Source organism: Phoca vitulina, unplaced genomic scaffold, assembly GCF_004348235.1.
Source record: "Phoca vitulina isolate PV1807 unplaced genomic scaffold, GSC_HSeal_1.0 scaffold13, whole genome shotgun sequence".
NCBI classification, from domain to species: Eukaryota; Metazoa; Chordata; class Mammalia; order Carnivora; family Phocidae; genus Phoca; species Phoca vitulina.
This window is the reverse complement of record NW_022589716.1, coordinates 47209383-47235859: the sequence shown is the minus strand read 5'-3', so window position 1 is coordinate 47235859 and position 26477 is coordinate 47209383. Positions and strand designations below refer to the sequence as shown.

The 26477-nt window shown below is 45.0% G+C and overlaps 1 protein-coding gene across 2 annotated transcripts in view; it reads left to right on the top strand.

The window, feature by feature from the left end:
* CHCHD6 (coiled-coil-helix-coiled-coil-helix domain containing 6) overlaps positions 1-26477 on the top strand; it is a 239183-nt gene that overhangs the window by 115110 nt on the left and 97596 nt on the right. The window contains exon 5 of one of the 2 annotated variants that reach the window (XM_032412069.1): positions 16846-16929. The exons of the other annotated variant lie outside the window; for it this stretch is intronic. Coding sequence (XP_032267960.1) covers positions 16846-16929 — 84 coding nt within the window. The remainder of the gene's footprint in view (positions 1-16845; positions 16930-26477) is intronic. 2 annotated transcript variants of the gene reach the window in all.

Below are 26477 nucleotides of genomic sequence, written 5' to 3'. Positions count from 1 at the left end.
GCAGCCTTCCAGTTTGGCTTTTATGAACTGGATTTAAAAAATAAATAAATCAGATTATATCACTCTCCTGCTTAAAACTCTCCAGTGGCTCCCCACTGTTCCTAGAAGACACTGTGTACTCCCTGGCACGGCCTGCCAGGCCCTGCACGCACCAGTGACTTTGGCCTGGCTTTCTCCCTGCCCCTCCTGCTTCACCTGTCTGTGTGTCCTGGTGTTTGTTCTGTTCTCCCTGTGCCTTGAGCATGTTGCGTTCATTCCTATGTAGGAGCCTTCACATGTGTGTCTTCTCTGTTGGGAAGGAGCTGCCCCAGGATCTTTGTGGGCCTCTTTTCCTGTGAGGGGCTTTGTGTGGTCACCCACTGTCACTTGGTGGTCACCCCCCTCCGGGCTGTTAGTCTGTTCTCATAGCCCTTCATCAGCACCTGGCATCTTGTTCTCTTGTTAGTGTTTGTTCTAGCCATCCCCCTATTGTGTGTCTCAGTCATGAGAGTATCCTTCATTCCAAGGATCATCTGGCTACGTGAGCAGCTAGGACATGCTTGTGGCCGGGTGACTGAACACACAAAAGGGACATTTTCAGGGAGAGGCAAAGGCCATAGCAGGGATTGTGCAGAGCTTCCAGGCAGGGAGCGGTTATCAGCAGGGTGGGAGGTGTTGGCTGCATCGGGTGCGCTGCTGAGACCAGGACTCCCTGCTGTGCTCCAGGGAACCCACTCTCACTGAGGATGGCTGTGGCAGGTGTGGCTGCTAGAGTCAGTGGTCCTGTCCACAGCAGAAGCTTTCATCCATACGCTTGGCCGAAGCCCCATTTTCTGGCTTTTCCTGGAAGTCAAAATGTTTTCTATGTAAAGTTTCCAGTTTTGTAAATGCTGGTGACGGGTTTAGTTACAAACCAAACCAAGCCAAAACCACATAACAGACCAAACAAAATAGGATCATGCAGTTCCTGGGACACCAGCTTGACTTTCCTTCTTTCTAGCCCCATTCTTCCATCAGTTCAGCAAATGCTTAGTGACCCTCACTGAGTTCAAAGCTTCAGATATGGAGATGAAAGTTTGCTGTCCTCAGGGGGTTCATGATCCCTGGGACGGACAGATAAGTGCTCCAATACAATGCTGAATGATAAGACTATGACTGGAGGGCCCCTAGGCCAACTTGCTTTTCCAGAGGAGATTGGGCAATTGCCTAGGGCTTTCACCAAGGAGGAGATGCCATGTGGTTCAATGTCACTCTGCAAATCTGGGCTTCCTCCTGCCCACCCCCTTCTCTGCCACCCCACCACTAAAGGGAATTGTGCACTAGAGTGGGTATGTTCAGTTTCCAAACCTTAGTATTCTTGTGCCCTGGGACTGTATTAGAAACTGCAGAGGTGATATCGTGATTTCTTACGACAGTCTTGCTTGGAAGATTATGCCAGATAGGTCTTCATTACTCTGGGAGATGAGGTCCTTTTACTTTAAAATTTTAGCTCTCCCTGTGTACTGCTAGGCGACCTCATTACTCTGTGCCTCATTTTTCTTGCCTTGTAAGTGGGTTTAATAATAGTTCTCCACCTTACCGGCTGTTGTGTAAATTAAAGGAGCACTTAAGTAATTATTTATTAACTATTAATAAATGGTCACTGCTGCTTTTATTGACTCGTCCCTGCTTGTTTCATGAGACTTCTCTGATCCTTCTTTTTGTTATAACCAAGGTTGTACTTTTTGCGTAACATCTAGGTATTGCTAGGAGGAAGTAAGTCTGCAGAACTTGTGGTACTCACTGGATCAAACGTGTCATACATACACAGAGTTAACTGGCATCGAGCATTTTCCATTGTCCCCTCCCCTGTGGTCTTGTTCTTTCCTTACTTGGGCTACATGGCGATAGCAAGCTTGGTTGCCTGGGAGGCCATCTGTCCTGTGATCCATCATACCTGAAGCCTCTGTTCTCTCGTCCTCCCGATGTGGGCACCGTGTCCACGTTACAGTCTCAGCACTGCAGCCTGTGGGTGGAGATTGGGAAAGAAGCAGCATGAGCAGATACAAGCCTTCAGAATGAGACCATTTTCATGCAGCTTTTCCTGGTAATAAAAGGAAATGGGGGCTGCAGAGAGAGCCTACGATATTTCAGCAGATGGTCTTGTAATAGAATGTTTTTTCAAAGTTTTCTGCAAGGCATCAGTGACTCCTAGAAAATGTTCATTGAGTAATGAGGAGCAAAAATGTGGCTTTGAGCACTCCTTCTCCTGTGGCACGTTGCTGAGTTGTCCTCTCTTTTCTGGCATAATAGGTGGTTTTTGAAACTGAGGATGGTAATTCCATAGAAGTGGCCTCTCCCGACTTTTCCACGGACTCTAGGGAGCTGGGACTTGGTTCTGGGGTCAGTAGTGCTTCTGCAGCTCTGACCCGGCCCACTCTCCTCCTGGGCTCTGGCGTGGCCGGGGGCCATGTGATAGTTCTGCCTTCCTGTGATAAGCTGCAACCCACCGCCTGACCTGTGCTGAGCCCATGGAACAATGTGCACCTCTATGTGCTGGGTTGTGGAAGGAAGGCAGGGATGGATTCTTTGGGGATAATTTCTCCTTCAGAACCAGAGCAGACACACATAGGCATTCCTGGGACCCTACATCAGGGCAACATTGCAGCAAGCTCTTATGGCAACCCTATGAAGCCACCTGGGTTCAGACAAATCAAGCACCCCATCTGCTGTCTCTTGGCAAATAATGATTAGAGCCAGAATTTGAACCCAAGGCTCTTAACCATCCCAATGTACTATCTTCTTAAAGGTTAGCCTCTCTCGGGGTGGCTGGGTGGCTCAGTCAGTTAAGCATCTACCTTCAGCTCAGGTCATGATCTCAGGGTCTTGAGATCAAGCCCCACATCAGGTTCCCTGCTCAGCGGGGAGTCTGCTTCTCTCTCTGCCCCTCCCCACCTCGTACTCACACACACACACACACACACACACACACACACACACACACACACACACTCTCTCTCTCTCTCTCTCTCCCTCTCAAATAAATAAAATTTAAAAAAAAGAAGGTTAGCATCTCTCCCCTCCCCAAATCAACTTCCCAATATCATTCGTTTTATTCTTTTAGCAAATGTTTACTGCGTGGCCCTGGGGATAAGGCAATAAATGCATCATAGCCCCCGAACTCCAGGAACTTATAGTCTAGAAGGGGTACAAGCTGGTAAACAGGCAAGCAGACTCACGATTTGTCATCTTGGAACATATCTCTGTATACACACAAGTAGATACACATCTTATGTTGGCATCTGGAGAGACTTGGCAGTGTATGTAAGTATATCCACGTGCTAGATACCATATTAGCTGTGTGAATACGCATAGCTACGTACAGATGACACATGTAAATACAAGGTGCACTGTCTCATCTATCTTCATCATATAGGTAGGGGTTCCCATTTTTAGACCAGCAACCTGAGGGGGTGGCCATGTTTCTCTCCCTCCTCCCTCAAATTTCATCAATCTCATGTTGGGTCCTCTTTCCCACTCCGACCTGCCTCCATTCAGGTCCTTATCATCTGATTACTGCATCAGCCTTCAAACTGGTCTCCTGACCTCAGGGGGGTTTTTCCCTTAATATTTTGATAACTTTATTTCAGTATAATTGGTTTTCTTTGTAATCCTTTGTATTTTTAACATCTTTATTGATATATAACTCATATACCATAAAATCAGTCATTTAAAATATACCGGTAATTCAGTGGTTTTCAGTATATTCACTGAGCTGTGCAACCATCAGCACAAGCTAAGCTTAGAACATTTTTATCACCTCTAGAAGATACTCTGTATCCCTCAGTAGTCAGTCCACATTCTCCCCTCCCCACAGCCCTTGGAAACCATTAATCTGCTTTCTATGTCTGTGGACGTGCCTACTCTGGATATTTCCTATAAATGGACTCATATAATATGTGGCCTTTTGTGTCTGGCTTCTTTCATTGGTTTAATGTTTTCAAGGTTCATCCATCCATATTGCTGTATGTATCAGCACTTTGATCATTTTATGCATGAATAATATTCCATTGTGTGGATATACCACATTTTTAAAATCCATTCATCAATTGATGGACATTTAGGATCTGAGAATAGGGGAAAATGGGGAAAGACTGCTAATGGAAATGGAGTTTCTGGGGTGATGAAAATGTTCTGGAATTAGGTAGTGGTGATGTTTGCACAGCCTAGTGAATACACTAAAAACCATGGAATTGTAGATTTTAGAAGAGTGAGTTTTATGGTGTGTGAACTTTGTATCAATAGAAAAATCCAAAACCATTTTTAAGAAAGAAGACCTCTGTGACAGTTACTGTAGACAGACACCTGAAGAAGGAAGACGTACAGGACTAATGAGGGAAAATGAACATTGATGTGTGGCCTTCGTCAGCAGGAAGCTGACATAGAACGTCTCTGAGCATCTTGGTATCAGTGCAGGTGCAGAGATTATCTCAGATCATCTCAAAGTTATATTTGTCTTTGAGATTCACCTTTTTACATTAGAAACCTGTTATTCATTATGGTTGTGGTAGGTGTGTTTTCTTTTCTGGTTGGATGTTTAGTAAGAACCCTTTTATTGTCATGCTAATCATTCTTGGTTGCCATTTATTTATTTATTTTTAACTATAGTATACCACATACTGCATTTAATGCTTCATGTGCATGATCTCATTTGACTTCACAACAACCTTATGGAATGTAGGTGGTGTTAATCTCTCCATTGTACAGATTGGGAAACTCCGTTTTAGACAAGTTCTAACTGGACCAAAGTCACTAGGTAGGAAGTGGCGGACCTAGCATTCAAACCTAGTTTCTTCTACCTCCAAAGCCTGCTCTCTTAAACCACTACCCTAGATCATCTTTTAAAATTAGAGTACATTATCATTAATTTAAAGGAAGGGTTGTGTGGTACATAATTTAGACCCATCATGGATCTTGCAGCATCTTTGAGATGCCATTATAATCATTATTTATCTTCCTATAGGTGTGTTCTAGTGCCTTGTTACTCAAAGTAACATGACCCAGGAGCTTGTTAGAAATGTGTAATCTTGGGCTCATCTCAGACCTATAATTCAGAATCTGTACTTATCAAATCCCAGAAGATTCAAATGTGCTTTCAATGTTTAAGAAGCACAGTTTTAATATATGATTAAAGGCATCCAGTTTGATAATCAACCAGTGATTTGACATTATTAAAACACACAGTTTAGGAGGGGATGATGTGGTCCCAAAATGTTGTGAGGTTGGTGAACTGGGAGTAAGGAACCCTGTGTTCATCGCCCTACATCTGGGTGACCTGGAGCAAGTCACTTAATTTGAGTCATTTTATTCGTACATGAAGTGAGGAATTTTTTTGTTTGTCTCAGTTTTTTTTTTAAAGAAAGCACTTAAGGCCGTTAACTTACCTCTCAGATACTTTATTAGCTATGTCACACTTTTTGTTTTAATGTAGAACTTTCGTTTTTTTTTATTTTGAAATTTCTATTATTTTTGCTGAGCCTATGAGTTATATTTAGGAAGGCATATTACCAAACCCATTTTTAACTGCCTTTTTTATTATTGATTTGTAATTTAATTATATTTTCATTAGAGAAGTGATCTGTATGATATTGATACATTGAAATTTGTTTATTTTTGTGGATGTGTCTTAGAAGAGTGATTGATTTTGCAAATGTTCTACTCAACTCTAAAAAGAATGTAAATATTCAAGTTTATTAGATCAATCTTGTTAATTTTATTATTCAAATCTTCTAAGTCCATATTAACTTCTTTGCAGTCTTAGGGGGAAGGTGTTCAGTATTTCACCAATAATGATCTGTAAGTTTTCTGTGCATGCTGTTCATTAAATTAAGGAAATTTCCTTCTGTTACTGGTTTACTGCAAGTTTTTTTCATAAATGGGTATTTATTTTGGCAAATGCTTTTCCTGAGTCTATTTGAAATGATCACATAATTTTCCTCCTTTTATTTGTTAATGTGGTGAGTATGTTGATTGATTTTTATATGTTAAAGCAACCTTGGACTCCTGGCATACATCCTGGTTGATTATGGGATATTATTTTTTTTTACATATTGATTTGCTTGGGTTTTTTTTTTTGTTTGTTAAGGATTTTTACATCTCTTTTCTTAAGTAATGCTGGTCTGTAAATTTCTTTCTTGTAATGCCCTTGTCTGGTTTGTTATTATAATTATAATAGTCTCATAGAACGCACTGGACAGTGTTCCCTCCTCTTCTGTTTGCTGAAAGAGTCTGCTTAGAAATGGTATGGTTTCTTCCTTAAATATTTGATAGAATTAATTAATCAATGTGGAGGTCATCTGGGCAGCAGAATTCTTTGGGGTGAGGTTTTTTTTTTTTTAATTTGCTTTGTTTTGTAAATCAGGAAATTATATATTTTAAACTTATAGGTATACAGTTTATACATTTCTATTAAAGCATTTATCACATTGTATTTATTGGTTCTTTTGGTAATTAAACTTAATGGCTCTGTAAGTTTATACTTTTTAACGCACCTAGAAATTTTTCATTCATTGTTATTCAAATATTCAAATACTTTCCAGCTACCTCCCCTCCCCCCCCAGGAATCCAATTATATATGTGTTGCCAGTTGATATTGAAATTGTTCCATTGGTCACTGAGGTAGCATTCACTTTTTCAGCCTTTCCTTTATAGTATTTTACATTTCTCACAAATTTCTCTTTGGTTCTTTTTAGTAGTTTCCATTTATCTCATTATGTTCACATTTTCCTTTAAATCCTTGAAAGTATTTATCATAGCTATTTGGAATCCTTATATGCTAATTTGATAATCTCTGTCATGTCCAAGTCTCTTTTTAAGGATTAATTTTCCTCCTGGTTAGGAGTCATGGATTCTTGAGTAATAGCTTTAATTTCTAAACATTTGAGAATTTTCTAGGCATCGTGCTGTTCTTAATTTCTAATTTAATAATTTTGCAGTCATAGAGGATACTTTGTTTGATTTCATCTGTTTAAATTTCTTGTAGCCCAGGAGAAGGTCTATGTTCCTAACTGTTCCATGTTCACTTAGGAGGAATGTGTATCTGTAGTTGTTGCATGGAGTATTCTATAATGTCAATTAGATCATGTTGGATGATAGTATTGTTCATATCTTTCATATCTTTGTTGGTTTTTTGTCTAGTTATATCAATATTTTGAGAGAGGGATGTTAATGTCTTCAACTATGGATTTGTTTATATTCTTCTTTAGTCTGTCAAATTTTTATGTATTTAAGGGTTTTGTTATTAGGTGCATACACATTCATAATTGTTATTTCTTCTTGAATAAGTGTCTCCTTTATGATTATGAACTCCTCCTCTTTATATCTGGTAATATTTTTTGTTTTGAATTCTCCTTTATTTGATGTTATAACTACACCAGCTTTCTTGTACTTAGTGTTTGCATGATATATCTTTTTCCCATTCTTTTTTTTTAACCCATTTGTGTCTTTATATTTAAATGTATTTTTTAAATCAATAACATATAATTAGGATTTTGCCTTTCACAGTGACTATGGTAGGCAGAACAGTGGCCTCCCAAAGATATTCACCTCTTAATCTCCAGAACGCATGAATAGGTTCCTTTACGTTATAAAAAGACTTTGCAGATGTGATTAAGTTAAGGATATGTGATGGGATATTATCCTGTATTATCCACGTGGGTCCAGTGTAATCTCAAGGGTCTTTATCAAGGAAAGCCAGATGTAGGAGATTCAGAGAAGTGGGTGTGATGATGGTAGCAGAAGTCAGGGTGATGTGGGGTCATGAGCCAAGAAATGCAGGCAGCCTCTAGAAGCTGGAAAGGCAAGGAAATAGATTCTTTCCTAGAGCATCCAGAAAGATACAGCCCTGCCAACACCATGATTTTAGCCAAGTAAGACTCATTTGGTACTTCTGATCTCTAGAAACATAGAAAATAGATGTGTATTAAGCCACTACGTTTTTGGTAATTTCTTACAACCCAAAAAGAGGAAATTAATATAGGGGGTTAAATCTGTTTAATATTATTGATATGATTGGATTTAAATCTACCATCTTGTTACTTGATTTCTGTTTGTTCTGTGTTTTGTTCCTCTGTTGCTACTTGTAGGTTTTTTTGAGGGAGAGGGTGGAGATGAAATCAGTATATTTTAAGAATTCCATTTTATCCTCTCAATTGACTTTTTATTTGTGACCTTTTTTGTTACTTTTTTAGAGGTTGTGCTAGAAATTACTTGTTTTTTCAAACTTATGTTCAAAAAATATTCCGTTTCTTCAGGAATTATTTAAGAATTTTACAAAAGCATTCTACTTGGGGTTTTTCTGAGCTTCTCAGATCTGTTCTTTATTGTATTTAATTAACTTTGGAAAGTTCTTGGCCTTTATCTCTTCATTCTTTTGCCCCATTTTTCTCTTCTCTTACTAGGATTCCAATTAAATATATGCTGTACCATTTGATATTGTCTTGTAGATCTTGGGTGCCCTGTTCAATTTTATTTTTCATGCTTTGTCTCTTTGTGTTTCAATTTGGATAATTTCTAATGACTTGTTTCTAAGTTCACTGATTCTTTCCTCTTCTCTGTCCAGTCTTCTAATAAACCTACGATTTCATGCCATAACATGCTAGAAATTCATTTTTAGCATTTCCATTTGGTTCTATTTTATAGTATTGGGTAGTGTCAGTGAAAATGGTGGAGTAAGGACCTCTGAAAATTCTCCCTTCCATAAAAGCCATGAAAATGCTCAGAGTCTTTTTTTTTTTTTTTCAGAACTCTGAAAATTAGCGAAAGGCTTGCAGCAATCCAGGAGCATTTGTTCAAGAAAAACGGTGAATCTCAGTAAGAACAGTGATCTTCATGGCATTTTAAATAGTCTTATTCCCATTCTCTATCCCCAGTTAAGCAGTAACTTTGAAAACCAACAGCCACAGTCATGGTAAAAAACAGCGGCCTAGCAACTACTGGACAGGGCAGAGAAGGATTGGAATTCTTCAAAGTCCCATGCCTAGAGAGTTGTCATTATTTTTCCTGTCTGGTGATTCCTGGAAGAAACCACTTGCAAGGCTGTTGTTACTTGACTTGACTCAGAGGTTGCCCAATGGAAACAGCCTTTTCGTAGGAGGCATTTTTCAAAAACAACCAGAGGCAATTGTTGAACACCATGGCTGCTTGAGGAGGGGGATAACAGCTTGGGCAAACAATAGGGTAACCCAAAAGCTTAAAAAAAAGAAAAACTACTCACAGCTAAGATCATACTCAATGGTAAAAAACTGAGAGCTTTTCCCCTAAGATGAGGAACAAGACAAGGATGTCCACTGTCACCACTTTTATTTAACACAGGAAGTCCTAGCTGCAGTAGTTAGACAAGCAAAAGAAATAAAAGGTGGGGCACCTGCATGGCTCAGTCGGTTAAGCGGCTGCCTTCAGCTCAGGTCATTATCCCAGGGTCCTGGGATCGAGCCCCGCATCGGGCTCCTTGCTCAGCAGAGAGCCTGCTTCTCCCTCTCCCTCTGCCTGCTGCTCCCCTTGCTTGTGTTCTCTATCTCTCTCTCTGTGTCAAATAAATAAATAAAATCTTAAAAAAAAAAAAGAAATAAAAGGCATCCAAATTGGTAAAGAAGAAGTAAAACTTTCACTATTTGCAGATGACATGATATTCCACATAGAAAACCCTAAAGACTCCTCCAAAAAACTACTAGAACTGATAAATAAATTCAGTAAGGTCACAGGATACAAAATCAATATACAGAAATCTGCTGCATTTCTATAAACTAATAATGAAGCAGAAGAAAGAGAAATTAAGAAAACAGTTCCATTTACAATTGCACCAAAAATAATAAAATACCTAGGAATAAACTTAACCAAAGAAGAAAAAAAATCTATACTCTGAAAACTATAAAACACTGATGAAAGAAATTGAAGATGATTCAAACAAATATAAAGATAGTCCATGCTCATGGATTGGGAGAACAAATATTGTTAAAATGTCCATACTACCCCAAGCAATCTACACATTTAAATCAATCCCTATCAAAATAACAACAACATTAAAAAAACAAAAACAAAAAACCTAGGGGCACCTGGGTGGCTCAGTTGGTTAAGCATCTGCCTTCGGCTCAGATCACGATTCCACATCAGGCTCCCTACTCAGCAGAAAGCCTGCTTCTCCCTCTCCCTCTGCTGCTCCCCCTGCTTGTGTGCTCGCTCACTCTCTCTCTCTGTCAAATAAATAAATAAAATCTTTAAAAAAACAACAAAAACAAAAAACTAGTTAATAAGATGTTCATAGAAGATTTTGAAAAACTCCCAACATATTCTTGGGGATCTAGAAAGTCAGATGAATGTGTAAGACTGTGCACAAGGAGATCTTAAAGAGATTCACACCTAGATACATCATAATCAAACTGTTGAACACTAAAGTCAAAAAGAGAATCTTGAAAGTAACAGGATAGAAGCAATTCGTCACATGCAGGGGAGCCTTAATAATATTAATAGTTTATTTCTCATCATAAATAATGGAGCCCAGAGAGTGCCCATTTCTCTGTGAAAATTCTCCCTCTCTTCACACATAGGGTCTACCCTTCTTTGCTAGATTCTTTAACATATTGATCATAGTTCTTTCAAAGTCCCTCTGTGTTACTTGTAACATCAGGACCATTGTTGCCTCTGATTCCATTGAGTATTTCTCTTTATGGTAGGTCATTATTTGTGTGTGTGTGTGTGTGTGTGTGTGTGTGTTTACATTTTGATGGAATGCTCAACCTTTTATGTAAACAAACAGTAGACACTGCAGTATAGATGTCCAGTGAAGGGTTTTCTTTTGTTCTATAAGATCATTAGTATGGGGGCTTGGGTGTCTTATAATGGCATATAGTTAGATTTTCTTTTTCTTTTATCCAAAGTGAGAATCATTTTCTCTTAGAGATTAATCAGTTCATGTTCTGTATTTATTATCTATTCCTAAATGAGAAATTACAAACTTTAGTGGTTTAAAACAATAAAGATTTACTGTCTCACAGTGTCTGTAGATCAGGGATCTGGGCACGGTTTACCTGGGTGCCTCTGCCTCAGGGCTGCAGTCTCATGTGAGGGCTCAGGGTGGCTCTGCTTCCGTGCTCCCTCATGCAACTGTTGGCAGGATTTAGTTCCTCACTGACTGTTGGCTAGAGGTCTCCCTCAGTTCTTTATTGTGTGGGCATCTCCATAGGGCAGCTCACAACATGGAAGCTTGCTTCTTTAGTGTGAGCAGGGGAGAGAGGATGAGCAAGACAGAAATCACTATTTTTTTGCAATTGGAAAGTGACATTCTGTCACTTTTTGCCATATTCTATTCATTAGAAGTTTGTTACTGGGGGGGCGCCTGTGTGGCTCAATTGGTTGAGCCTCAGACTCTTGGTATGGGCTCAGGTCAAGATCTCAGGGTGGTGAGATGGAGCCCTTTGTCAGCTTGTGCTGGGCATGCAGCCTGCTGAAGATTTTCTCTCTCCCATTTGCCCCTCCCCCACCAAGAAGTTTGTCATTAGGCGCAGCCCACACTCAAGGGGAGGGCATCACACAAAGACATGAGTATCAGGACATGGGCTCATTGGGGACCATCTCAGAAGCTGTCTACCACGTACTTATTGTGATAACTGACTTATTTTTTCCTATAATTTTATTTGGGATTTTCTATTTATAGCCTCTTCTCCTCCCCTCATTTTCCTTCAACCCCCACCCCAACTTTCTCATTGCTACATCTTCCTCCCTTCCCCACCTCATTTTACCTTACCCTCCCTAACCCTCCCTTACGTTCTGTTCTAACGTCTGTCATCCTCCTTCCTCTCTTTTTCCTCCCTTGTCTTCCTCCTCCACCTCCTCTTCCTCTGCCATCCATTTCGGCTCTTCTTCTGAAAGAGTTCTTAGACACTGGTTGGAGTCTGTCAGTCTGTCTTCCAAGTTTTTCAGCTCCTCTTTCATACGTTTTATCTTTATCTTCTGTTGGAACATTCTGGATCACATTTCTGTGCTACTTTTTAATTTGCTAATTTCTGCCTTACTGCCCTCAGTTTAGGGTTTGTCTTATCCATTTTATTTTTTATTTTGAAGAAATTTAAATTCATAATATGGGGGTTGGGGGTTTTCCTGTTCCAGGTTCATAATTTCTTCTCTTTAAATCAGAAATTCATTTATCTCCCGAGTACCTTAAACATGCACTATTAAAATCCTTTATCGCAGCGCCTGGGTGGCTCACTCAGTTAAGCGTCTTGTCTTCAGCTCAGGTCATGATCTTGGAGTCATGGGATCGAGCCCTGCATCTGGCTCCCTGCTTAGTGGGGAGTCGGCTTCTCCCTCTTCCTCTTACTCTGCCCCCCTCATGCTCTCTCTCTTTCTCTCTCTCAAATAAATAAAATCTGAAAAAAATTGAAAAAAATCCTTTATCAATTGGAAGTTTGAACACTGGCTGAATATTTGATATGTTAAGGAATTAATTTGGTGGGGTATGCAATGGTACTATGGTTTGGTTTAGGAAAATACAAGTCCTTATCTTTCAGAGAAATATATTGAGGTATGTACTGGTGAAATGATCTGCTGTAAGAAATCTGGGGGTAGGGCGCCTGGGTGGCTCAGTTGGTTGAGCGACTGCCTTCGGCTCGGGTCGTGATCCTGGTGTCCTGGGATCGAGTCCCGCATCGGGCTCCCTGCTCGGCGGGGAGTCTGCTTCTCCCTCTGACCCTCCTCCCTCTCATGCTCTCTGTCTCTCATTCTCTCTCTCTCAAATAAATAAATAAAATCTTTAAAAAAAAAAAAAAGAAATCTGGGGGTAGGGAGAGGGTGGGGAATATAAGTGAAACAAGATTTGCTTTAGTTTATAAATTTTGAAGCTTAGTGATGGCTATCTGGAGTTTTATTAAATTATTCTCTCGTGTCTTATTTTTGCATAATAAGTTTTTAAAAATCCTTTGTCATGATGTCCCATAAAATTAATTTCATCTGGAGTGAATTCATATTCCAGTTGCTGATTTTATTGGTAGCCTTTCTAAGCATCACATTTCTTCACATATTTGGGATTTGGTTTGCAGGCTCATTTTGAGTAGGAAGTTTGATTTTTGTCTTGTTTTGCTTTGCTTTGCTTTGCTTTCTCTGTCATTTTTGTTTCTCCCTGCCTAGTATTTTTCTGGTGGTCTACACCTGCCACCCACATTCAGGGGCAGGTGTGATTGTGGCCTTCTGGGGCCCCTCTCCTTGGTGGTACTCGTGGTGCTGCGGAACTGGGATGTGAGCAGGGGAGTTGATTCATATGTGGTCTAGGGCTGAGTGGACTGGAGCTGCAGCCTATGGGCTGAACCTCAGCCCTACATGGGAGTCTTCCAGAATTTTTTTCATCAGCTTCTTATTCCTAGGGAGCCCTAGGTTCCAGGTGGCCAGCCTGGCTCCAGTCCCCCTGCTCTATGGAGCAGGCTTTGTTCTGGCTGCCTCTGCTGACTCCAGACCCAGAGCCCAGCAGGCCTGGGGCTCCAAGCCTTACCTACTGCTTTGCATTCCTGTTCTGTTGGATGTTTTAATCTTGTTTTTGAACCTGGCCATGTCTTTTTGGTCTCCTGTTCTTCTATTTTATCTGTTCTTGCTATGTGTTTAGAGCAGGGAAGATGCATCAAAGTGTGAACTCACTGTGCTCTCTTGACTGGAGGAAGTCCTTGACTAAATCACTGAAGATTCCTTTCAATTCCCCATTCAAAGACTGTAATCCAGCAAGTAGATCTTCATAATGGTGATATTTTGCCTTTGTATCGGAGACAGCACGCTTTACTCAGTATTTTTTTCCCAGAAGACTGTCTGGGAAATCTCCTTAGAGAAAATAACAACCCGCTACCCCACAAGTTATTCTGCCTGTGGCCTCCCCGGCACATATCCCTCTCTAAAATTATCTTATTTTTCTGCACACACATTTGTCTCTCCCACTGGGATCTAAGCTCCACGAGAACAGAAACTCTTTCCCATTTCTCTTTTGTATCCACAACCCCTTTGCGATAGTGTCTGTCACGTGGTAGGCACTCAATAATGTTCTGATAAATTACTGAACCGGTCGCTGAAACCTGCCTGTGCCTCCTTAATTCCATGGTCATGCTGCGAGGTGCCTGCTGGATGGCCTCTCGGGAGTGCTGGGAGTGCTGGGAGTGCTGGGAGGCACGTATGGGACTGTGGCAGCTACACAGAGTGGCCAGTGTGTCTGACGCCTGCCTTCATTCATCACGACAGCGTCGTGGAGGCCCCCCAGCGTCAGGCACTGACAGCCAGGCGTTTGTATCGCATTCATTTGCCACAGCCCCTTTTCACGTGTCACTTCCTGTCCGCTGTCACTCACTGGATGTCATTAGAGATCTCAGGGATGAACAGGGCGGGTAGGTGGTGCCTGTTAGCGGATGGGGCAGAGGCAGTGAGCCTGCCACCTTGCTGGCAAGCCGTGCTGGACGTGAAGGCTTTGCGGATATGCCGAGGCAGGCCAGGCCCTTCTCACAGAGCTTCCTTTGCAGTGGGTGATACAGACTCATAGCTCTCTGAACAGTTCATCACTTACTTACTTGGTGTCAGCGTCGTGGTGTTGCAGATTGACATGGCTATAAAAGGAGACCTCCATAACCTAATGTTTCTTCTTGTGTGTGAACAGTCTCCCTGTGACCTGAGGAAGCCTAGATGGTTGGGCAGCTTTGCCCGGAGCCTTAGCTCTGCATCCTGTTTCTGACATAGACGCCCATGCTGGCACAGGCCCAGGAACCATGAGCTGAGGAAGCATCCTGATGTGTCGGCGGGAGGGAGGGTGGCCTCATCTACTGCCCCACCAACCTCAAGTGAACGGCAGCACAAGAGCCTCGTGGCAGTTTGGCTTTCAGATGTCGTCTTCCTGGTTGGCTGGGGCTATTGGCCAGAAAATGGCAAGTCCGGAGCCCCGGGAGATAGTCCTGTCCTGGCTGCTTCATTGTGTCAGACCAGCTTCTCCTCTGATTGTACCAGGGACAGCTGATGGTTAGGGCCCCAGATGGCTGCGCAGGGCCCAGCACAGATTAGCCATGCTCCCATTCCTGGGACACTGCCTCGGCATCATGCTTTGAAAAATCCTGCGAGAAATCCCCAGGACTCAGTCTCACTGTTTGTATTTAGCTTTTCTGAAGTGTTGGCATTCCACAGGCATTCCAGAAGCCTTCTTGGCATTTTTAAGATATTCTACAGCAGCCTCAGGAGCCAAGTGTCTGCTCTGTTCTCCATTCTGCAGGTAAGGGGGACACACCCAAGAAAAGGATAGCAAATTGCTCAAGCTTGCGGGCTGGCCAGTGGTGGAGCCCATATTACCGCACGACTGTCAGCTCTCAGGTTGTCAGCCCATGGCCAAGCCCTGCCGGCCGGGTCTCCCTGAGCACTGCCGAGTCCTCTAAACTCAAGCCTTTCGTCAGGTGCTGTTGCTGCTGTCCTGTGCTTGGCTCCTCATTACTGGCCCCCTGCTGGGCTTCAGAAACTTTTCATGTCAGGGGAGTAGCATTGCCGAGGAAATGGGCTTTCAAAAACATCGGTTCTTGTCCTACTCGGTCTTTTTGAACAGTTCAGACCCATGCAGTGACACCATAGTGTGGTTTGAAGGAAGCAGCTCAGGACTTGGAGTCACGATGACTTACCTTCATGGTGGGCCTCCATCATTGACTAGCTCTGTGCTCCTGGGGTCATGATAATTAAGTGACACAGGAGCCTGAAATGGGGCTGGAGCTCACTGGGCCCTTCCACGGGGCAGACAGTGACCAGATGGCATTACTTCTCTGTATGAGCACTGAGCCAGCCTTCTGGGCTCTCAGATCCTGGGCGGGGGACAGGCCTTGGGGCCTTGTCCTACAGAGGTCCTGAGAGGCTCCAGGGCCATGGGTGTCCCAGGCAGGAGGACACTGCCATGACACTCCCTTGGTGGAGGTCTGCTGTGACCCCACCCATTTCTGCCGGGGTTTCCTTAACCTTCCACACAGTCCTGTGGGGCAGACACTTCTGCTTTAGCCTCGTATATTGTACCTGAGTAAGCTGGAACTCGGTCACCCAACTAGTTAAGGATGGGGCAGGTCCCAGCGCAGGTGTGTTAGCTCCAGGTTGCTTGCCCTGATTAGGCAAGCCCCTCAGCCGAACTGTAACCTCGAGGGAAGGTCCTCAGCCATGTGCTCCAGCTGTTCTGTTTGTTCTCTGCCAGGTGGGTGAGGGAGCAGCTGTCTCTCCAGCTCTAGGGTTCTGGGGTTCTGATACTGCTCACCTTTCGGATCCCTGACCCCTGAAGCAGGGAGTTTACCTCTCCAGAAGAAGGGCATTCTGGCATCCCTGCCTCTGGGAGCTCATGTGTGAGTCGGTGGCATGGTCTGGTGCCAGGGGTGAGAACTCTGGCCAAGGAACAGCTCTGGTCCTTCCAGGCTGTGTGGCCTTGAGGCAGTGCAGCTCTGTGGTCAGGCCCTGCATCTGCTGGGGCTCAAACCCCAGTTCCTCCCTTGTAGCTGTGATCTGGGACAGTCGCTTAGCCCCTCCATTTCTTCACCTACAGGGGGATCATATATTCTGTAGGGGTGTTGTGAGGGTCAAATGAGAAAGTCTATGGGAAGCACTTGGACCAGTACTTGGCACATAGTATGCACTCAGTAAATGTGCGTGCTGGTCTTCTGTGAAATGACTCCAGTAACTACGCACCTTGAAGTCCTCTGCAGGGTACATAAGTGATGTAGCATAGCGTAGGTTTTCAACTCATGATGGCTGCTCTTTGGATGGTCAGTGTCTCTGGGAACAGAACCTCCTTGGTTTCTCCCCACAGCTCAGCCCAGCTGCTGCCCGCTAACGTGGGCTTTGTTCTCTTCCCACTAGGCCAGGGAGCTGGAGAGCCGGGAGGCAGAGCTGAGCCGCCGTGACACCTTCTTTAAGGAGCAGCTGGGGCGCCTTGGGAGGAAGGTAAGGCTCCTGTCGGCTGCCTTGGGGGGCCAGGTCCTGAAAGCCCCCACCCAGGGTCCACTGCCGCTCTGGGGCAGAGAGGAGCCTGCACTCCCCATTCCCCACTCGCCCCAACAGCCGGTCCCCCTGCGGACCTGCCCTCCTGTGCCTGGCAAGCACCATACCCACACCCTTTCCACAAGTTGTATTCACAGACGTAATTGGTTTTTAATTGGCCCGCTTTTTGTGACTGCGGCTGGCTGTGCTATAGTTCAGTTTTAGAAAAAATTCACTTTCACCACAGGGCGGTGCTGAGACCTAGCCTACCTTTCTGGCTTTAGTTAAGCTGCATTGGATAAAAATAATAATAACGTGAAGTTTTGCTGTACAAATATATTAAAGTTGTATTATTGATTTTCTCCTGGGAGTTGGGGAGATCAAAGTGCACCATGGCTACACACTCCCTACTTTTCTAGGGATAAGCCTTTGAAATGAATGAGATTCAAAGACATATCATCATTCCTTTTTTTTTTGGTTAATGCCTACAACGACTCTTGAAAATTCATTTGGTAACTTGCTTATTTTTGGGGGGGCTTAATTTGTTGATCATGACAGGTTTTTCAAAGAAACAGCTTAAAACATGGAAGGAGATGGTTGGGAGGTTTAAAAAAATTGTTCTTCCTTCTGTCTGAGAAGGCATGCCAGGCAACCTGAGCCATCAGCTTATTGCAGGCAAATCTTCGCGAATCGTTTGTCACGCTTTGGAGCTTTGAAATTGACAGTTTGCCTGAGGGGCTTGATTTCCATAGGGGTTTTCTCCTGTGGCATGGCACACTGGAGACTGGCGGAAATGTGGATTTCTGGATTTCCAGGCCGTGCGGATAGGGGGGACGCTCCTCCTTGCTCCGGGGACACTCCTGTACACCTCCTGCAGGGTGTTTTAGGGGACGGGCAGAATTGTCACGTGAACACCCAGCACCGCCCGTCGGGGGTAGCGTCGGCGTCATCCTGAAGGCCAGCAGGGCACCTCAAGCGGCTTACAGAGGTGGTCCTTAACAAGGAGAGTTTCCTGGAACGACCTCCTGCCCAGGTTTGACTGTAGCTGTAATGACAAGGATTGTGATTTGAGATCCTGGAAAAGGGTAAAAACATTCCACCAGCCATAGCTCTAATTATCACAGTTGCCCATATGTTCATGAGCGCAGATTTTTTTGTGTTGTTATGTGTGCAATTCTCCGGTCTCCTGCTGCGCTCCTCTTGCATTTCCCTCTCTGCGTTTGGCTCCTAGAAGCACGTTTGCACGTGTCTGCTTGGGGTGAAGGGCAGTAGCCTTACAGCGTTTTTGTGTCTCAAATCTGTTTTCCCCTTGTCACTCTCCTTTCTCATCCCCACCGTAGTTCTCCTTCAGCCCAGTTTGCTGAAGGAAAGGAGATTCTCCTGGATGAGCCCTTCCTTCTCATCTGTTCTTCCCCTCATCCTACAGGGAAGCCCAGACTCCTTACATATGCAGATGTGGGCTTTTTCTAAAATGAGGTTTTCCTACATGATTGTGAAGTTATTGAATGCTTCCAGAAGGAGGTGCAAAAACATGATCACCTGCCTGACTCTTAAATACTAGCATTTTGCTGGTGATAATATACAAACGGAAAGCACCTCCAACATCCTGGAAACTAGAGATCAGTGCGGGGTGGAAGGGGCACTGGAGAAGGGGGAGCAAAGAGGCACGGTCCTAAAGCTTAATTGTACCAGTCTTGAGAAAGGTTTTCCATCTTCTCTGTGAATAATTTTATTCCTGTAATGGCTAGGAAGATGAAGAACACGGCATCCGACAATCTTTTTTATTAGCTGTTGCTTTTATATAATTCTGCTTTCATTTGTTGAATACTCTCAGACCTTGACATTTTCAGCTTCTGTACACACAGCTTAAGGGCCTTCCAATCAGCAGGCTCCTTTCTTTTCTTTTTTTTTCCCGTTTCCTCTTAAGTTTAGAAATTGATGGTGGAAACCTGTTTAGGGGGAAACTTGGAACAGCTGCTGAATCATCCTTGACCACACAAAATAGTTGGGAGCGTGGTCAGGGGCCAGGAAAGGTTGGGATGGGGGCACAGAGGCCTGGGCTCATGGGGCTGCCATGCTGTGTCCACTGGCCTCTCAGCTGGAACCCTGCTGCCCTTCCGCCTGGAGGACACTGTTTTCGAGGGCTGGCCCGTTGTGATTGGCAAGTAGGGAAATCCTGTGCTGAATCTAGACTCATTTTCAAGGGGGAGGAGATGTCTTGACCCCTTTGTACTGCAGTATATATTCCCTAGATGATTATTCTTGAGTGTGGAAATCATATTTTGTAGGGCTCCTATGCTTTATAATCTTTCTGAGTAATTGTTCCTCACACCCACACTGCAGGATCTAAGTGAGGAGTGTTTTTCCTTTCATCACAGAGAGCAGTGAGCTGCTGGGCATGCCGGGGCCTGGTGAGGGTTTTATGGCACCTGGGAGCAAACCCCAGACATGGTGTTCACATGCAAGCTGTGAAGCAGGGGCAGCACGTGCTCACGGTGGACCTGGGCCCACATGCGGCCCTGCACCACTGCCCTTTGCGGCCACACTGTGCGTCCTCATGTCTCAGTTTCTTTGTCTATAAAATGGAGGTGCGGGTGCCTTCCTTAGGGTGTCGATGGGGACATTAGAGGAGGTAATGTCTGAAAGGTGTTGGCATGTTCCGGTGCCTGGCAAAAGCTGGCTCCTCTCTTTAGTGTGCAGTGGTTACTGGCAATTCTCTTTCAAGTCCTAATGCTTCAGGTTTGGCTTAATAGGTGAATGTGTGTACACGTGCATAGACATACACGTGCTGAGATGGATTTTATCATCAGTGGGCGGCTGCTCTCTGGGATGCAGAAGCCTCCTCTCCGGGCTTCACTGGGCTTTTCTCGAATGTCTGCCATGGCATCCGTCTGTCATTCAGGATGCAGAGGGGTAGAAGACGGCTCTGTGCAAAGCAGTATGGAGACCATGTGCTACTCACAACTGCATGTTTCTCATGTGCCTGACAGTGTTAGAGAACAGGGCCATTTTCCATTTCTGTATGTTGGGCGTAGAGTCCGGGAAGGTGAAGCTGTCTACCACCTTGACTGTCAGAGGTGTGGCTGCCGAACGTCTTGCCAGCTTAACTGTCCTCCCAGAGCCTTTGCTCAGCTGCCCTCTGTGGTTTCCTATAGTAAACTGAAGAACTGGGAGTAGACTTCACCCACACTCCCCCTCGATTCAGCTATCTCGGGGCTAAGGGTGACTTGTGCCCAGTCAGAACCAGCAACGTCTACCGTCTTCTGGTGGAAGCCTGGGTGCCGGGTGGCTGTGAACCCGACAGCCATTGAGCTGACCACTCTGACTGGCCAAGAGTGTGTCTTCTGCCCTCGGCCACGGGGCCAAGTCAGGGAGGTGGTAGGGAACGAGCCCTAGTTCAGCCTCAATAATTTACCAGCCTTCTGACTCTGAGCAAGTTGAAGTCCCAAAGCTTCAGCTTTCTTATCTTTGAAACAGGAATTTGAAGACTGACTTGCCAGTTGTTTGGAGGATGAGTGCTCATTTGTGTATGAGTATCTGATGTAGAACTATTTGGTTCTCTTTCATGTCATTTCCATCCTTTTCTCCCTTCTTTAATAAATGCATAGCCATTCACTAATTCCATATTCATTTAATTCTGCTCAGTGCCCAGAGATGGCTCCAACAGTTGTGATTCCTTCCTCAGGGAATTCACAGCTCAGGTTGGGAGGGGGGGGAGATGTGAGGAATAGGACCCCAGGTGGGAGGATGCCTGAGTGCCCGCTTACCATGTCCAGGCCTGGCAGCCCTGTAAAAATGGTCTCACTTTTTTCCAAACTCAGCAACTGCAAAGTGGGGAGGGCATTTTGGGGGTCTAGCTTCACAGACTGGAGGCAGGGAGAACCTGAGAAATATGTGGGTTCTTCCTGGATCTCGGGCTCTTTCCCCCAGAATGTAAATCTCTGTTCCTGCCCCCGTTGGGTGCACATGCCATCCCAACATTGATATGTGAACAGTCAGCCCTTTTCCCATTTTTTCTCTTTGCTTCTACTCCGGCTTTCTTTTTTTAAGGAACAACTGTCATGTGATCCTGCCAAGCCTGCAGCTTTCTCAGTGACAGCACTAAACAGCCCCCTGCCTGTTTTCCCTGGGGGTGTCAGTCGGAGTCTGTTCAGGAAAACAGAAGCTGCTCTAGGATGCAGAGGAAGAGGAGTTAAATACAGAGGATTCTGCTTTACAAGAGAAGGTGGCCCACTGGTCGGGAACACGTGGAGAGGGCCCAGCCTCACACATGCCAAGGAAATGCAGTCACAACCATAAGGTGACACCATTACATACTCAGTAGAATGGTTAACATGGGAGCGATGGACACCACCAGGTGCTAGCAAGGCCGTGGTTAACCCGAGAGAAAGAGAAAAATTCAGGTGAGCCACGACACTTGGGGAAGGTTGTGAGTTTAATTTCAGACCTGCACATACGAGGTAGAGATGGCCAGCAGATGCTTGAGAGTGTCAGACATGGAGTTCTGTGTCCCACAAGATGACAGCCACCACGATGTTATGATGCATCTGCTATGTGCCAGGCTCTTTTACATAAATTATCGCTAATCCTTGCAGCAACCCTGCAAGGTAGATTATATTACACATTTTACAAATGAAGAAACTGGGAATCAGGTTAAATGAGCTGCCAGAAGCCATGAAGCTGATGGATGAAGTCAGAGCTCTGAAGTCTCTGCTCTTCCCACCACGCCACGCTGCCTCCGAATCAGCTCGGGAAGAAGGTTCAAGAGATGGTGGTCAACAGTGCCAAATGCTACAGGCCAGGGAGGGCTAGAGGAGAGGCCTCTTGATTGCACTTTGAAGGACATGTGAGTTGTGTTGAGAGAGCCTTTCCAGTATTGCTGTGGAGACTGAAGCCAGGTTACTTGTGGAGTTAGAGCTGCAGTGAGTGCGGGAAGTAGAGGAAACAGGTATAGCCCATTCTCTCAAGAAGTTTCATCAAAGAGAGAACATTGGTGGTTTAAGAGGGAGTGACTTGACCATATTTATGGGGGGAGGAGAATTCATAATGTGTCCCTGAGTGGTCCAGTGGAAGCCAGGTCCCCAAGGGGGTCAGAGGGTATGCAATGGGAAGCGCTGCCTTCACCCCAGAGGAGTTGCCCTCTGGCTCTGGAGGTGGAGTGACTTCCAGCCGCGTGGTGAGCGAGCCGTATGTCTTGTTGGAAGAACTGCTGACCGCCAAGTGCTCTGAGTGGCCAGCAGGCATTTCTCCTGAGGGTGGGCTTTGCTTTGTGTTAGGCTCAACGTCGGTACCAGAGAGGCAGAGAGGGGCTCACCACTTAGGATGCAAGACTGAGGCATGGCAGGCATTCCCAGTGTGGCATTCCTGTGGAGAGAAGCTGCCAGAGCATTGGGAATTTAGAGGAGGGAACAGATAAGAGTGACCTAAAAGCAATGCAGCAAGAAATTGGCCCATGTGGGAAAGGAGCCCACCCCTGATCACTGTGAGGAACAGTTCTGTACCCGACTGCTCTGAGCCCAAGGGACTTTTGAAGATTGTTGAGTCCAGAAGTTGTTCCCCCGGCGGCTAAAGAAGGATACCCACACACCTGTTACCCAACTTGTACCACATTTTCATAATGGTACCGGCATAAAAATGGCCATTTGTGTGTTCTCAACAGTGTACCGGAAGTGATAAGTGAAAGAACATACTGCTTAGAGATTCCGGACAGCCTTTCTTAGTGAGAATGGGCTTTTTATACCTGTGCTTGTGGGGCCCGGGTCTTTTGAGGGGGAAACAAAGAAATTGAGAACCATTGATCCAATCCAATTATTTTCACAGATAAGAAAAGGGCCCCAAGGCAGCTAAATGGTTTGAGAATCATTTGGTATGGCTGCAAGCACTGGGTTTTTAGATCTGGAGGGACCTGGGTTTGAATTACAACTTCACCACCTGCTGGCTTTATAGGCAAGATCAAGTCACTTAAGCCCTGGAGCCTTGGGAGTCTTCATCTTTACAATGGCGACAGTAGTAATTACATTTTCAAGATAATAAAGGACGTGACATAGGACTTAGTCCATTGTAATATATCGTGGTATAAATGGCACCTGCCATTACTGTTACTAGCCAGATCTAATAATATAACTGTTGTTGCTCCCATTGTCCCCAGAGGTCACCTAGCTAATTAAGAATATAACCAGGACTCTGGTTCCTGGCAGCTGTGTCCATGAGTCTTACAGGGTTTCCATCATAGAGAGTGAGGGTTAGTCACAGGCTCTGGAGGTAGATGCTTTTAAATATTGGGTTCTGCCACCGCCACTGCTTCCTCCACCACCTCTGCTACCACTCCCAGTCCCACACTCCCTGCATCTACTCTGTATGTTACTTCTGGTGTGTTTGCTAAAGGTCTGTTTCTTTACCTCACAGTCTTGTCTTCACAGAAATCCTTTTATCTCACAATAACCTGGGAGGTGAGGAGGGAGCAGAGACTACCCCTCTCTTGCGCATGTGGAGAGGCGGTGGCCTTCCTGGGCCTTGTGGCCAGGCTTCCGTGGGATAGATGTCTGCTCCAGGGGCCCCGCTGAACGGGCTGCACCACCCCTCCTGGCTACGTACAGTGCCTAAGTTACGTCACTTAGGTTTGGTGGGGCTGGGTGGGGAAGGAATGGTCATCATAGATGAAAATGAGGACGCTCAGAGAGGTTAAGGGATAGAGCAAGGTTTCACAGCCATTCAACTCCGGGTCCAAGATTTAGACCGGTCTTCCTGAATCCACGTCTGTAAAACAGGAATAGGAGTTCTCATCTATCAATAGGAATTGATAGAGTATTGCTAACTAACTCTCTTTCTCTCTCTGAGGCTGGCTTTCTTGGTGCTCAGTAGCTGACATTTGCTGAGTATTTCCCATGTGCAAAGCACTGGCCGGACACCTCCCCTGAACTGCCTCCTTGGGCCTGCACAATGACCCAGTGAGCTGAGTGATAAAATGACAGCTGACCTTGTTTGAATCTTTGCTGTCAAAGGGCCAGGTGTGTCCCAAGTGCATCACATGTTCGCATTCATCACATCTGCAAGGCAGTCCCGCAAGGTAGGAACTGCTGCCATCCCCTCTGTATAGGTAAAGAAACAGACTTTGAAATGGGCAGCAGTTGTCACGTGAATGATTTGGGATCAAAGCAGTCAGTTCGCCATCCATGGGCCCAGGCAGGCTAAATGCATGGATCAGTTGTTCATCAGTCCGCTGCCCTGGTCAGCTTCTCAGAGTACTGAAACTGTATTAAAACAGGGCACCCAGGTGGCTCAGGCGGTTAAGTGTCTGCCTTTGGCTCAGGTCATGATCCCAGGGTCCTAGGATCAAGCCCTGCATGGGGCTCCCCGCTGAGCCTTGTGGGGCTTCTCCCTCTGCCCCTCCCCCCTACTCCTGCGCACTCTCTCTCACGCTCTCTCCCTCTCAAATAAATAAGTAAAATCTTAAAAAGAAACTGAATTAAAGTGATCTATGATGGGGGCGCTGGGTGGCTCAGTTGGTTAAGCTTCCAACTCTTGGTTTTGGCTCAGGTCATGATCTCAGGGTTGTGAGATCCAGCCCCATGTCCGGCTCCATGCTCAGCAGGGATCTGCTTGGAATTCTTTCTTTTTCCCTCTCTCTCTGCCCCTCCCCGCTGCACATACACACACTCTCTCTCTCTCAAATAAATAAATAAAATCTTAAAAAAAAAAGATCTATGATAGAATTTACACTAAGCAGAACAGTAGAATAGTATAATGAACCTCTCTGTCCCTGTCCCCCAAACTTAACAGTTTTGCCACATTTGCTCATATTTATTTCTTTTTCTCTCTTCTGTTCAGATTTGCTTTGAAGCAAATCTCAGTGACCATGACATTTCCCTCTACATTCTTCAGTATGTGTCTCTGAAAAATACAGACCTTTTCTTACATAACTACAATATTGTTATCTTCCCTCAGGGAATTAACCTTGATTTCCCTGATTTCCTCAAAAATACCTTTTCCCAATGTTTTTGTTTGTGCTTGTTTGTTGCTGGTGTTAAGTCAGGATTCACTGGAGTTGCCACGTTATAATTGATTCTTAGGCTTTTAAGTCTTTTGTCACTCAGAACAGACCCTCCCCCCTTCTTTATGCCAGCAACTTGTTGCAAAAACTCATTAGGTTTATATTCCCATCTTTCTCCTTCATGGTGTGGAACCTGGTCCAGAGAAGGGAAGAGCCAACTGCATACCTCATTAGGAGGCTAAATGATCATGTGGGGAGAAGGGCTAACCTCAGTGGTTAAGTCACTGTTCACGGCTGCGGATTTATGTCACTCCCTCCATTACTGTTGCTAGGGTCCTTCTAAGCTTGGGCTCAATCGGTACCTCCTCTTGAAGTGGTTTCTGCATCATTCCTGGCAGCAGCTGCATTAATATGCAGCACTTCCTGCGCCGTGGTTATTGTCTGTTGGTTTTCCCCCAGCACATTTAGTCTCCTAAATAGGTCCTTATGGCTTGAAGAGCCAGAAGTGCCTGTCCATCATGTATGCAGGTTATCACCTATCCCTGCTGGAAAAGACCCAGTTAAACAAATAATTCTAATTAAATAGGCACTCCGTGGTCTCTCCCTTTCCTTTCCTTCTTGGCTCTTCCCTTCCCAGCTTCGATCAGCTTGACTGGACCAGGTGAATTCCTTTGGGCCTTTCCTTCAGCCCTTGGCCATGGTGGTGGTGAGATGCTGCAGACAGAATCTGAGGTTACCCTTTGGTCTCTCCCTTCCAGTGCTCTGCCATCTCACTGCCCTGGTGACCAAGTCCTGTCCTGGTTACTGAGCTAATAGCTCCTGTTCTTCCTTTGTCCTCCTGCCATATGGCAGCCCCTTGCTAATCTCTCTCTTGAGCTGAAACCATCACCTCCCTGCTGGTGTCCTTTTTACCAGATCCTCCACCTATGATCTGGTATCTCCTTGTTGCAGGAGGACCATTTCTAACGTCCATCAACAACTCCCTGATGCATTCAGAAGAAAGCTGGGATTCCTGAGCCTGGCCTGCCGGGCTTTGTGGTCTGGGCCTTGGCTGCGTGTCTACCTGGCATGTTCTCTGGCCACACGGCCTCTCTCCTGACATTAACATCACCCCAGAGGCCTTCTTTGACCACTTCCTGCTGCTCTTTCTGTGCAGGGCTGCCACCTAACTCACTGTTTTGTCCCCAGAGCAAACTCAGTGCCTGAGAGACAGAGATGCCTGACATGGTGGCTCAGCAATCAAGACAGATGACAGCCCAGAGCAGTCAGTAGCACTTTGGGCTTAGGTGCCTGGAAGTAGGTGGAGGTGGTTCTCCGAGTATAACTGCCTGTTGTGTGGTGCCGGCAGGGCAGCCAGACCGCTCTGTTACAAAAACCCTGCCTCGGTGCTTGGCATCATGGAAATTACCCAGTTTTCTGCTTGGAGCTTATCCAGCCATGGGGCATCATTGCCCTTTTAAAAAATTGCCCTTTCTTTCTTTCTTTCTTTCTTTCTTTCTTTCTTTCTTTCTTTCTTTCTTTC